Source organism: Haliaeetus leucocephalus, unplaced genomic scaffold (assembly GCF_000737465.1).
Source record: "Haliaeetus leucocephalus isolate CR32 unplaced genomic scaffold, Haliaeetus_leucocephalus-4.0 Scaffold795, whole genome shotgun sequence".
NCBI classification, from domain to species: Eukaryota; Metazoa; Chordata; class Aves; order Accipitriformes; family Accipitridae; genus Haliaeetus; species Haliaeetus leucocephalus.
The window spans coordinates 598,861-611,349 of record NW_010973231.1 but is presented as its reverse complement, the minus strand read 5'-3'; the positions used below and the strand labels follow the sequence as shown (position 1 = coordinate 611,349).

Sequence of the window (12,489 nt, the reverse complement as noted above, 5' to 3'; positions counted from 1 at the left end):
GGGGGGGGAGGATGTCAGACACTGGCAATTATCTTAAAGGCCTTCAAAAATCACATGCAACTTTCCACATGCAGTTAGCACCTCAAAAGGGATTTGGAAATTTAGGCCCTGAAGCTTGGAATATAGAGCAGCATTGCATAATAAAAGTCTTTCCCTCCACAAGCTGATTACAGTTACCAGGTCACAACAATTTGAAGCTACCTAACACATCTTTCATATATCCTATTTATGAAGCCATTCATTTTGTAATTATAAACATGCTTTTTGATAAATATAAAATGCAATAGTGTAAAAAAAAAATATCAGAAAGAAGCACAACACAAAATTTAGTTGTGTGACTATGCTTTTAAGAATCACTTTTCCTTTTTGAGGATATAAATACTATACAGAAGTAGGACTATGCTCACTACTCTTTCATTTCTGAGAAGGGCTAGGAAGCTTCTTCTCCCAGTGGACTTTATGGGAATGGAAAGTGCTCAACAACTTCCAGAATCAAGTAAGGAAAATATTCTTTAACAAGCAGCCTCACACAAAAGAGCAAAATTGTCCTTTTCTGTTCCTGAAGCAGACATAGAAACAGAGTGTGTCTTCAACTGCACCAGCTGCAGCTCAGGAAGATACAAGCATAGGTTTGAACTGGGGTTGTACAGGCATCTGAAGCTGTGCTGCCCTGGCTTCATTGCTATCAACACTTGACCAAGCAGACTAACATCAATGGCAGACAGGTATCACAAAGAGGAGCTGCAACCTACTTATGTGTCCTCTCTGCTCCCAAGGAAAAGTGCCAGGGCGGCAAACACTGCAGCCAGGGAATAAGGACATACTCATTACTAGAGCACTGGGGAGAAAGAATGGAAGGAGTTGAGCATTTGTCATCATTTGCCAACTGGCATGAGGTGAAACTTGCTGGCTTTAGGTTCGCTATAGTATGTGGTGCAAGAATGGACTGAGAGCAGCCCTGCGGAGAAGGACTTGGGGTACTTGGTGGATGAAAAGGTGGACATGACCCAGCAATGTGTGCTCGCAGCCAAGAAACCCAACTGTATCCTGGGCTTCATCAAAATAAGTGCGGCCAGCAGGTCAAGGGAGGTGATTTTCCCCCTCTGCTCCACTCTACTCCACTCTGGTGAGACCCCACCTGCAGTACTGCGTCCAGATCTGGGGTCCTCAGCACAGGAAAGACATGGACCTGTCGGAGCGGCTCCAGAGGAGGGACACAAAAAATGATCAGAGGGCTGGAACACCTCTGCTATGAGGAAAGGCTGAGAGAGTTGAGGTTGTTCAGCCTGGAGAAGAGAAGGCTCCAGGGAGGCCTTAATGCAGCCTTTCAGTACATAAAGGGGGCTTATAAGAAAGATTGGGACAAACTTTTTAGCAGGGCCTATTATGATAGGACAAGGGGTATGGTTTTAAACTAAAAGAGGGTAGATTTAGAGTAGATATAAGGAAGAAATTTTTTACAATGAGGGTGGAGAAACACTCGAACAGGTTGCCCAGAGAGGTAGGAGATGCCCCATCCCTGGAAACAGTCACGGTCAGGTTGGACGGGGCTCTGAGCAACCTGATTGAGTTGAAGATGTCCCTGCTCACTGCAGGCAGGGTTGGACTAGCTGACCTTTAAGGTCCCTTCCAACCCAAAGTATTCTATGATTCTATGAAAGAAATTGAGAAACCTTACTTTGAAGGTTCACCCACATGTTTTATATTTCCAAACAGGAATATTTTTAAACGCTGTACTTCAAAGGTAGGATTGCTTCATCTTAATCATGCATAAAAAGAAATCTGTGAGAGACTGTTAGAAGCCAGAAGCATTCTACATCTTCCCACAAAGCAACTGAGACTTGAGATTATTTTTAGCAGTGTAGAATTTTTTTGCAAAGATCCCTTTAGAAGAACATAGCTATAGTCCCAAGATACTGCAGAGTTAGTTGAATTAAGTTAACTTAAGAGTGAATTTGGGTAATTTGATTTCCTGTGGCTTTAGTGAACAGTGCAGCATATGCTTTGCATTTCTTCTAAAATTCTTGTCTGTCATGGGAGACAAAGGCTTATTCTTTGAACACAGGTTATGCAAGGACAGTTCTAGATGACCTGTTGTCGTGGTTTAACCCCAGCCAGCAACTAAGCACCACACAGCCACTCACTCACACCCCCCACCCCAGCAGGATGGGGGACAGAATCAAAAATTAAAACTCATGGGTTGAGATAAAGGCAATTTAACAGGACAGAAAGGAAGAAGATAATAATAAGAAGAATATACAAAACAAGCGATGCACAATGCAATTGCTCACCACTCGTCAACCAATGCCCAGTTAGTTCCCAAGCACTGATCCACCCCCCCGACCAACTACCCCCAGTTTGTATACTGGGCATGACACCCCATGGTGTGGAATACCCCTCTGGCCAGTTTAGGTCAGCTGTCCTGTCCCCTCCCAACTTCTTGTGCCCCTCCAGCCTTCTTGCTGGCTGTGAATGAGAAGCTGAAAAATCCTTGACTTAGTCTAAACACTATTTAGCAACAGCTGAAAACATCAGTGTGTTATCAAGATTCTTCTCATACTGAATCCAAAACACAGCACTATACCAGCTACTAGAAAGAAAATTAACTCTACACCAGCTGAAAACAGGACGCTTATAAATTAAAATCTGTATTATTGACTCACCAAATCTGGAGACAAGCCCAGACCCCTCAGTGCTCGAACACTGTTCTGTGTCGGTTTTGTCTTCTGTTCACCAGTGGCATTAGGCTGGAAAGACATGTTTTGAAAGCTCAAATAGCAGCTAACACCTACTAACAGAGCAGTTACAGGTTGAAAGGAAAAAGTCTTTGCAAGTAGTAATAATTGCAGGAAGTAAACATATCCAAACAGAGCCACAATATGCCAGAAACAGAAATGGCACCACTGTTATTACTTAAATAAGAAATTCTTTGAAGAAACCACATGGCCCTAATTCAGGTCAGGTTTATTATGATTTTTTCTTTCAGAGAAAATGTTTCAATATAATTGACCCAGGTAGAAGAAGACGACTATCCCAAAGGTTGGATTTTGTTAATAAATGGAGAATGTCCAACATAGCACAAAGCTTTCAGTAACTGTCCTTGGAAATAACTAGAGGTAGTAAATAATTCTGTTCTCAAATACACAGAATCAATCCCACCAATTGCTGATCGATCCTCTAATCCATAGCTGCAGTGGTTAATAATTATCTTTTTATCTGTGCTAGGTGCAATCATATCATCTTTACCAACCTTTGCTTACCAAAACCTCCCCAGTGAACACTTACCTCTTAAAATAATAAGAAAACCTATTTGTGAAGTGACATTTAGAGTTCGAATGGAAAAACACTTTTAGCCTTGTACAAAAAGCTGTAGTGGTCTTAACTGGAAGACCATTATACATTGAGGAGTTAGTGATCCACAACAGAGTTCACCTGAGGAGGTCCAGGCCTGTGCTGCACAAACCGCTCGGCCGCAGGACAAACTCAGACAACTTGTTATTACAGGGGAGCCTGCAGACAGCTCCCACTCAGCATCTGCAACTGCATCACCTGCGTGGCCTTGCCTTTATCTAGGGATTTGGGAAGAAGTTCTCCTGAGAACATCCTTTCTGTTTGACAGTAAAAATGATACAACTCTTTCCTTGCAAGAAATTTAACTGTTAGCTCAAATGACTGAAAGGGGAGAATCTCTTCTACAGATGTGGTCTGCCCAGCATGCTGCATGTCAGGGCCATTCAATGCTACACCACCTGGGGCTCCCACCACCTAAAGGGATGTAAGGTCATTTACACTGTTCTCTCCTTATAGTGTTAGCTCTAACAAATGGAATTTTAAACGAAACCTTAGAGTTTGAGTGCCTTTCCCACTGGGTTCATAATGTACCAGCAGCTTCCAGTGCAAAGTACAACTATATTTAGCCTTCTAGATAAACTAGTGTTGATAAGGGGTTTTTTGGTAATTTAGAACATTAAAACAGATTCTCACATCAATAAAGTAATTATCAAGACCTTTATTTACCCCAATGTGGCTGGGTTTCATATCTGTCTCTAAAACCCTCCAGCATGAAATGGTTAATGGGAGACGTAAACAGATATAAAGCCCAATATAGAGTAAAATCTATTTTATTAATTTTAATAACTTACCTGTGGTACTAGACTAACATGGATATTACAGAAGTTCTCTCTTTTGGCTTTGAACTGAAACTGTCTAAATGCTTCAACAAATGGCATTCCTTCAATATCTCCAATGGTTCCACCCAGCTGAAAAAGAAAGCTTGGGTATGTCAGAGTGGCAGAAAGCAAAAACAAAAGAAAAGAAAGTCTACCTCTTACATACACAAGAAGTCTTCTGAAATTTTTATCTTAAAATACCTGACAATTGAAATTTGCAGGCATACTCTGCAAAGAACCCTCATCTATTCTGCGCATTTTATTTCCTGTGGAAAACATAAAACAATTTTCCAATTTCATTATATTCACTGTACACCAAACACATAAGCTTCCCATGGGAAGATGTGCGGTGCTACTGAATAATACACATTGCCTTCAAAGTGATGAACAAGTAATCAATAGTTAAGCTGATATAAAGGTTTTTGCACAGAAAAACTTTCTTTTCCTGTCTGTCAGATTAATGAACAGTTGTGACCAACAAGATACAGACATTTAGCAATATCATCATAGCTTTCCAACATCAATAAATGCCATATAGACAACATGAAATAATATTTGACGTTATAAAAGACTTCACATATTTATTACCAAACCAAAACCCAAGACTAAGTCCATGATAAAACTTATTTATACAGAAATTAGATGTCTTTCAAAGACACAAAGAGCTGTAGTAGACTGAGCACTGAATAAAGCAGTGTTTAGCGTGTAAGGCTTATGAAGTAGTTGTATTTCAGAATGATCTTTCTGTGCCACCAAGTGGCTTTTGACAGAATTGCATGTTTGTACCAGAAACCAGTACCAGAAAAACTTCTGACAATTACAGTTGTATGTGGCACACATATTCAGCCTAACTCCTCCAGGACTTTGCCATGGAAAAACAATACAATTATCCTTAAAGTCCTGAAGAAAAATATTTTTATCAGGCTGGAGCTATAACAAAAAAAAACCCACAAACAAACAAAGAAACCTACAACCTTACATGGAGGAAACAGAAAATTAAGCTTGAAGTTAAAGGACTGACAAGCCCACTACTTATTAGTATTCTTGTGCAACTTCTGTATTTACTGGTTTTACATTTGTTTTAAATGAAATGTTTGACTCTCACTGCACACAACATAAAAAAGATCTATAGCTATACCAATAAGTATATTTTAATCAAGACAGATTCTTCTATGTAAGAAATAATGTGGCCTGGGTCACAAAGTTTATCACACTGCTGGTTATGGTGGTCACTTCTGGCATTAAATCTATGACATATTCTTCTGTCAAATTCTCAGGTATAATCTTTTTCTGTATTTCCCGCTGTAATAGTAATACTAGAAATTACTGACTGCCTTTCCCCCAGTTTTCTCAATGCCCTACTAAGGATGGGTAAAACTCATTGTTTCTGTTGTGCAGAACATCAGCAGGTTAAGTGGTTAACAAAGTTGCCTCTTAAAAATAACACCAGAAAGCGGGAAACTAATTGATATAGTGTTTAAACATGTTCCTTTATTTTTATAAAAATATATAAATAAACATGACCACAAGCACCAAGATGGACATTTGAAGTCATATGGAAAGCTAGAATGTTATAGGCTCTCCTACTGACCATAGAAGATTTAAGGTATTACACAAGTTTTCTCCATACTATTAACAGTATAAAGCTTCAGTCAAACATCTGTATCTTGGAATAGATACTGCACGTTACAGTAACTGGCTGCTTTAATTTTATAAATTAATAACCTCTTAAGCAGCTCATTTTCAGCAGTATTCTAGAAGGGATTTAGTCAAGTAAATAGAATCTGTAGGGATAGGACCACACCTGTCACTCTCAGAACAAACCAAAGAATATAAAACATGTCTTTGCATTGCTGCTCTCCATAAAACTTCAGTTTGACCTTTTTACAATAAGTAGCAAAGAGAAAGCAAGCTAGTTCTTTGTGTTCACTGTGGATATATATCCTAAAAGGTTCCATACTTGCCTCAATTACACAAATTTGTGGCTCTTTTCTGTCATCATCCACTGGAACTTTTGCCTGATTCATTACCCATTCCTGAACTGCATCGGTGATGTGTGGAACAACTACAAGACAAAAGCAAAGAAGGCAAGCGTATCTTACTTCAGGCCCCTATACCACTTTTTGCATGCAAAAGGGGGAAAATGAGCAGAAAGTCAAAAAGAAACTACCAGCTCCTTTTTCTATTCCTCCCTTCCTTGAACCCAGAAGCCCAACATTACATGAACGTGCCTGTATCTCTTGGGAAGGAGAAAGGAATAAGGAGATGTAGCAAGGAGCAGCTTGTTGCAGCTAATCACTCTTTTGTGAAGACTGAATGGACTAGTATCCCACACAATTAAAAGTATCACCTTGAACGGTTTTTCCCAGGTAATCGCCATGTCTTTCTTTATTAATGACATGCTGATATATCTTTCCAGTGGTGATGTTGTTATCTTTATAGAGACTGATGTCCAAAAATCTCTCATAATTTCCTAAATCTAAGTCAACTTCTCCACCATCATTCAATACAAAAACTTCACCTGAAAAAAGAAAGTGAAAACAGACAGAAAAGCAATAATCAGAAATTACTAAACACACAGCAGGAATAGCACAAACTTATCTTAAAATTGAAGATATGTTTTTTTAAATGACATATGACAACAACATATCAACAAAGCACATGCTGCAACTCAATCTGCATTGTCATTCTGTGTGACTTAATACCCAAGTCCACACTTTTACATCGAATGCCTACCCCTCAGTCACATATATTTTTGCAAATTAAAGTTATATTGCCAAAATATTTAAGTGACTTAAAAATATTTAACCAGCATTTCAACAGCATGCTACAATCCTTGATTGGAAGAAAACAATCTCCACGAATCATAAATCAGCAACAAATAAAACATTAATTTACACGTGGAAGCCAAAACCTGTGCTTTTATAAACATGAATTATTACGCACGTTCAAAGTGTTTCACTATAAATTCTTGTTGTTTGGATCTATTTTAATGATTAAGGCTTGGATCAGAAGCAAAGTTATGATGAACATAAATGCTTCTTCAGACATGATCACTGTTTCTTACTCAGTTGTTTCATCTTGTATATTTTGTTCACTATGTCCACAGCGAGGGTTATTTCTGACCCTGAAAAATCTAATGAAAATATCCTTCAGGTTCAGACTTTTCTTAGACCTCTAAAGAGTCTCTAAATTCTGAATCTAGTCAACCTCTGAAGCAACTAAAGTTGCTACATCTTGAGGTAAGGCTGGAAAGCTCTTCAGAAAAACCATAAAATATTTTGCCTTGACCCAATGAATCAACGGCTAAACAAGTTACAGGGCTAACACACAAGAAAAAGAAAGAAGCAATCCCCCTGAAGGTATAGTGTGGACTATGGAAATATATATCCCACCAAAATACAACACTCCAATGAACAAAAACACCACAATGCATACAACAGAGTGGAAGGTTTATGCCTGATCCTGTGAGGCACTGAGTACCTCCTCTGTACTAAGTTATCATTTAAGGCAACAGACACAGAGTGGAACCAACACTCTCACAAGCAGGCCTTGGAAGAATAAAAAAAATATATTATTTTTAAAAATTCTTTATTTAACTGGAAATCACCAAATTAAAATCCTTTGACTCAATCATATTTCTGCCAAAACATTAACAAAAGAGGCTTGCCATTCTGGCGTGTGTGAATTTCTACTTACTACCCAGAAAGCCAGTGTTTCTTCACAAGCAGTAGAAATTCTTCAGCAAGCAGAGGGGGAAAAAAAAAAATTCTGTGGTAATTACAGGCCATAGTGTCCCCTCTCCCCTGTACCTGATCTAGGGGAGGAATACATCCTCACAACCTCAAGTCATCGCAGGAGTCTTACCACCAAAGGTAAAGGCAGAACTTCCCCAGCCAACTGCCTAAGTAGCACCAGATGTGCTTCTGAAAGTGCAGGACTACTGGATTCGTTAAATTGGCTTTTTGAGAGAGGTCTGATGTGCTGTGTTCCTCCTCCACTTAAAAAGCAAAGTTGTCTTTTTTCAGTTCAAGAGATAAACACATTTATCTCCAGTTCAAAAAATTTTGGTCTAGACTAAAAGTAAGCAGACAAAATCCGACAAATAAAAAGAATTAGAAACGTCTGTTGGCTGAAGGTACTTTGAAAACCATTGTTTTTAATAAATGCACCAGTAACAAGCCAGACAGCTGAAGGAACATTCAACATTATAAATGCATGTCAGACTGTCTTGTAGCTCATCAGCAATGTAGTCAATACAACCAACATAGCTCAGAGAACTAACGAAACCAATTAAGCATCTACTTTTAAATTATATCATTAGTTGGCTCTCTAAGCTTCACTGATGGTTTTGAGTAGATCCTCACTGACTGAAATGAGAACTTAATCTAACTCTCATGAAGACACTTACACTAGAAGGCACTGACACCTGACACCCAGATAACAGCATTCACAAGTAACCGTTGAGGACTTAAGTTTCAAGTAAGTTTTATAGTACTATTCCAATTTTTTCTTTTTTTTTTATCACATTGAACTGAAGATAGCATTAACTGAACAAGGCCTACAACTAGGATCTTCCCAACAAAGTGGTATTTTATAGAAAGGAAGCATCTACTCATAAAAGTATCTTCAACAAACAGGCTGCTTCTCTCTTTACTTAGAGCAAACAATGCCCTTCAGAACACATGTCGTGGTTTAACCCCAGCCAGCAACTAAGCACCATGCAGCCGCCCACTCACTCCCCCCCCATCCAGTGGGATGGGGGAGAAAATCAGGAAAAAGAAGTAAAACTCGTGGGTTGAGATAAGAACAGTTTAATAGAACAGAAAAGAAGAAACTAATAATGATAATGATAACACTAATAAAATAACAACAGTAGTAATAAAAAGACTGGAATGTACAAATGATGCGCAGGGCAATTGCTCACCACCTGCCGATCGACACCCAGCTAGTCCCCGAGCGGCAATTCCCCCCCCACACTTCCCAATTCCTATACTAGATGGGACGTCGCATGGTATGGAATACACCGTTGGCCACTTTGGGTCAGGTGCCCTGGTTGTGCCCTGTGCCAACTTCTTGTGCCCTGGCTGGGCATGAGAAGCTGAAAAATCCTTGACTATAGTCTAAACACTACTGAGCAACAACTGAAAACATCAGTGTTATCAACATTCTTCACATATTGAACTCAAAACATAGCACTGTACCAGCTAGTGGGAAGACAGTTAACTCTATCCCAGCTGAAACCCGGACAACACATAGCAAGGAACAAACTTGCATTGCAAAATAGATTATAAAATGACTAGTGACTACCACACACTATTGCTTTTCAAAAAAAAAAAACAAAACCCAAAACAAAAAAACAACCAAAACACCACATTACTGTGAATACAAATATTTATACAAAAGGGAACAGCACTGCCCTTCATACCATGTTCATATGGTGAAAAGGTTCCAGCATCTATGTTTATATAAGGATCAATTTTGATTGCAGTGACACGTAGACCACATGATTTCAATATGGTGCCAATGCTGCTTGCAATGATCCCTTTGCCAATGCCCGAGATGACACCACCAGTTACCAGGATGTACTTCATTGGAAAATCAGCACAAGCACTGATCTCGAGCTGGAAATCTAAAATGACAAAGACATACATCTGATGAATGCAAATTCATGTCAGGGAAGAACACAGCCTCGGTATGCAAAGACTCTAAGTTGAAACGACCTTTGGGAACAGACAACAAAAACGACCATTTTGGAATCTGGGAATAGGATTCATCTCTCCCAACTTACACACCAATATGTAAGCTAAGCACCTAAATCCACTCTGCAGTCAGTGGAAAAACAGATACCCTGTGGAGATGCCAGAGGCACAGTTCATCTGACATATTCCTGTCCCGTGACAGGAAAAGCCAGCTACCTTTTAGAACCACAAGTTAGGCAAGATGAAGCTCACCCTGGATTCCTTCTAAATTAGTTAATAATTTCACATTTGTTTTGAGAAGTTAGCTCAAAGATTGTTCATTGCTACATTAGCCAGAACACTCTCATTCTCTACCCAGTAGCTTTACTTTCAAAAATAGTGACTGTAGCTTCAAACATCTATTAAAATCAGAACGTTATACTATCCACTCATTTTTCAGCAGCTTTCACTTCTCCAACTCACAGTGCCTCAAGTATTTCACCAAAAGTCCTACAATATCCTACAGATCAATGGAACATGAGACCAGGAAGGAAAAACTGAACCAAAATGTCCATATCTGTACTACAGTACATTACTGTTCAAAAGCCTAGAGTTCTTCATTCACATGCCTACCCATTCTCCCTCTCCAAGTAATTACTGTGAGAGAAAAATCAGAAAAGAATCATTTAGCATCTCTGGACTATGATGCAGAGTAAGTGTTGATGCTGTACTAGAAAACAATATTGTATCTGTTTTAAGTTTTCAGATTTAGAGAAACACCTGATGTTAGGACACTCATTAGTTAGCATCATGCATTCAGAACAGCAACCCTGGATAGAGTAGCTCTGAGACCTAATGGCATGGCCAACTTGTCAGAGTCTGCTTCCCTGTCTAGACCTCAAAATAAATGCTTCTTCACAGGAGAGGACTATGAGTACTCACAAACACTATACCCTGAGGATAGAAAGGTGATAGTTAATGCATATTATGGTGCTGAAGCCTTGATCAGATACAACATCATTATTTCACAGTGCTCTACAATAGTACTAGCATAAGCAACAATGGCTATTCAGATACAGAAACTTCCTCTCTTGAAAAGTTGGTTCTTTATAAGAAGCCTGGATAATTAAAACTGAAAAAAAAAAAAAAAGGGACCTGCTATGAACTAAGAGATTCAAATATCATACTTGGTAAATCATGACTGCAGGGGGAATAATCTAATAGATGCTAATATGGCTATGCCACCTTGCACTGTGTACGAGTACGAACGGTAAGGGATCCAGAACTACTAAAAAAAGATGAGGAGGAGACCACCCCCTAAAAATTCTTCTAATTACTATCCTAACTAAAAACTCTTCCATCACCCTTCTTGTTGCTATAGTCTGCTGTCTGCATCGACTGCTGTTGATGTTGTCCCTGCTAGTCTCCTACTTCATCTGCCTTTCACACAAGCATAGATTTTTGCCGCCATTTCTCCACCCCACCTGAAACAGGATGATGTTGTGTGTATCTCATCCATAATTGTATTCACGTTACCTTCAGGCAGCCGTAGAGGCTAATCGCTGGAATAATTTTTGAACAATGACAGCATGGCTCACCACAGACCAAAAGTTCTAGGGTCAAGAAAATCTTTCCTTACTTAAGCACCTAATTAATCCAAAACAACATGCAACAGCACATGATCTAACAGCACTCAGTATAAATCAAGCAGTATGGTTCTTCAATGTCTGGCAGTAAGCAGCAGCTAGTGAATGAACATTTTAACTCTTCCTCTTAGTACACTAAGTAACATAAACAAAGGCCTGGGTCTTCAGGGAACAGAGTTCAAGAACATAACAATGCTTGTTTTCAATGCTCTTCTACTTCTTGATAATAGGCATTAACAAATTATTATTTCCTTGTCAATATGGACAAAAGGAAGACCACAGACATCAAAAGTATTTAACTCGGGAGAAAATGACCATCAGGAATTAACTTTCCCCCGCCATTTAATTTTAATATGTCATTTTTTTTAATAGCCTAGATTTTAAGATTTGGAGCCTACCTCCTGTGTTTCAGGCTCCTCCTTCACAAACCAGCTAATGTAGTTGTCAACACTAACATTTCATAATCACCTAACCCATTTTCAAAGCTATGTTCAGAAAAAGAAGGGGGGAGAAATTATTTCAACAGCAGGTGTAAGCCTTGAGTACGTGCAACTTCAAAACCCTTAAGCCCCATCACCTTGCCTACAGGAACCGAAATGAAAAGCTCGCTAGGATTTTAGCAAGGACAGCCATTTCCCAGAAGCTTAACACAACGTTCACTTGCGGCAGAAGCAAAGAATTCCAGGTGGTTTGGGAAGCGACTCGCAGAAGAGGGAGGAAACGGAGTTAGGGGAGGGGAAGCAGAGACAGAGTACTGCATGTTGCTGGGACCGGACAGCAGCAGCAGCGGAGAGGAACGCGAATTACTCCCTTCGGTCGTCTCGACGGGAGCTGGCTGGCTCCAGCGGGGACTTCGAGCGCTCCACCGGGAACTCCGCACCGGCCGAGCCCGGGCGAGGGGGTGCCCGGGAGAGGGGCTGCCCGAGGGCGGCCGCTGAGCGAAGGCCGGGCCGGGCGGCAGGACGGCGGAGCAGCGAAGGAAGGGGAGCGCGG

General features: G+C 39.9%; 1 protein-coding gene across 1 annotated transcript in view; it reads right to left on the bottom strand.

Annotated features, from left to right (window-relative positions):
• The window catches only part of CTPS2 (CTP synthase 2), a 77,230-nt gene extending 67,429 nt beyond the window's left edge, over positions 1–9,801 (bottom strand). The window contains exons 1-5 of the mRNA XM_010581518.1: positions 9,598–9,801; positions 6,520–6,690; positions 6,134–6,234; positions 4,143–4,259; positions 2,664–2,747 (exon numbers count right to left, since the gene is read on the bottom strand). Coding sequence (XP_010579820.1) covers positions 2,664–2,747; positions 4,143–4,259; positions 6,134–6,234; positions 6,520–6,690; positions 9,598–9,763 — 639 coding nt within the window. The 5' untranslated portion in view covers positions 9,764–9,801. The remainder of the gene's footprint in view (positions 1–2,663; positions 2,748–4,142; positions 4,260–6,133; positions 6,235–6,519; positions 6,691–9,597) is intronic.
• Between the last annotated feature and the right edge of the window lie 2,688 nt (positions 9,802–12,489).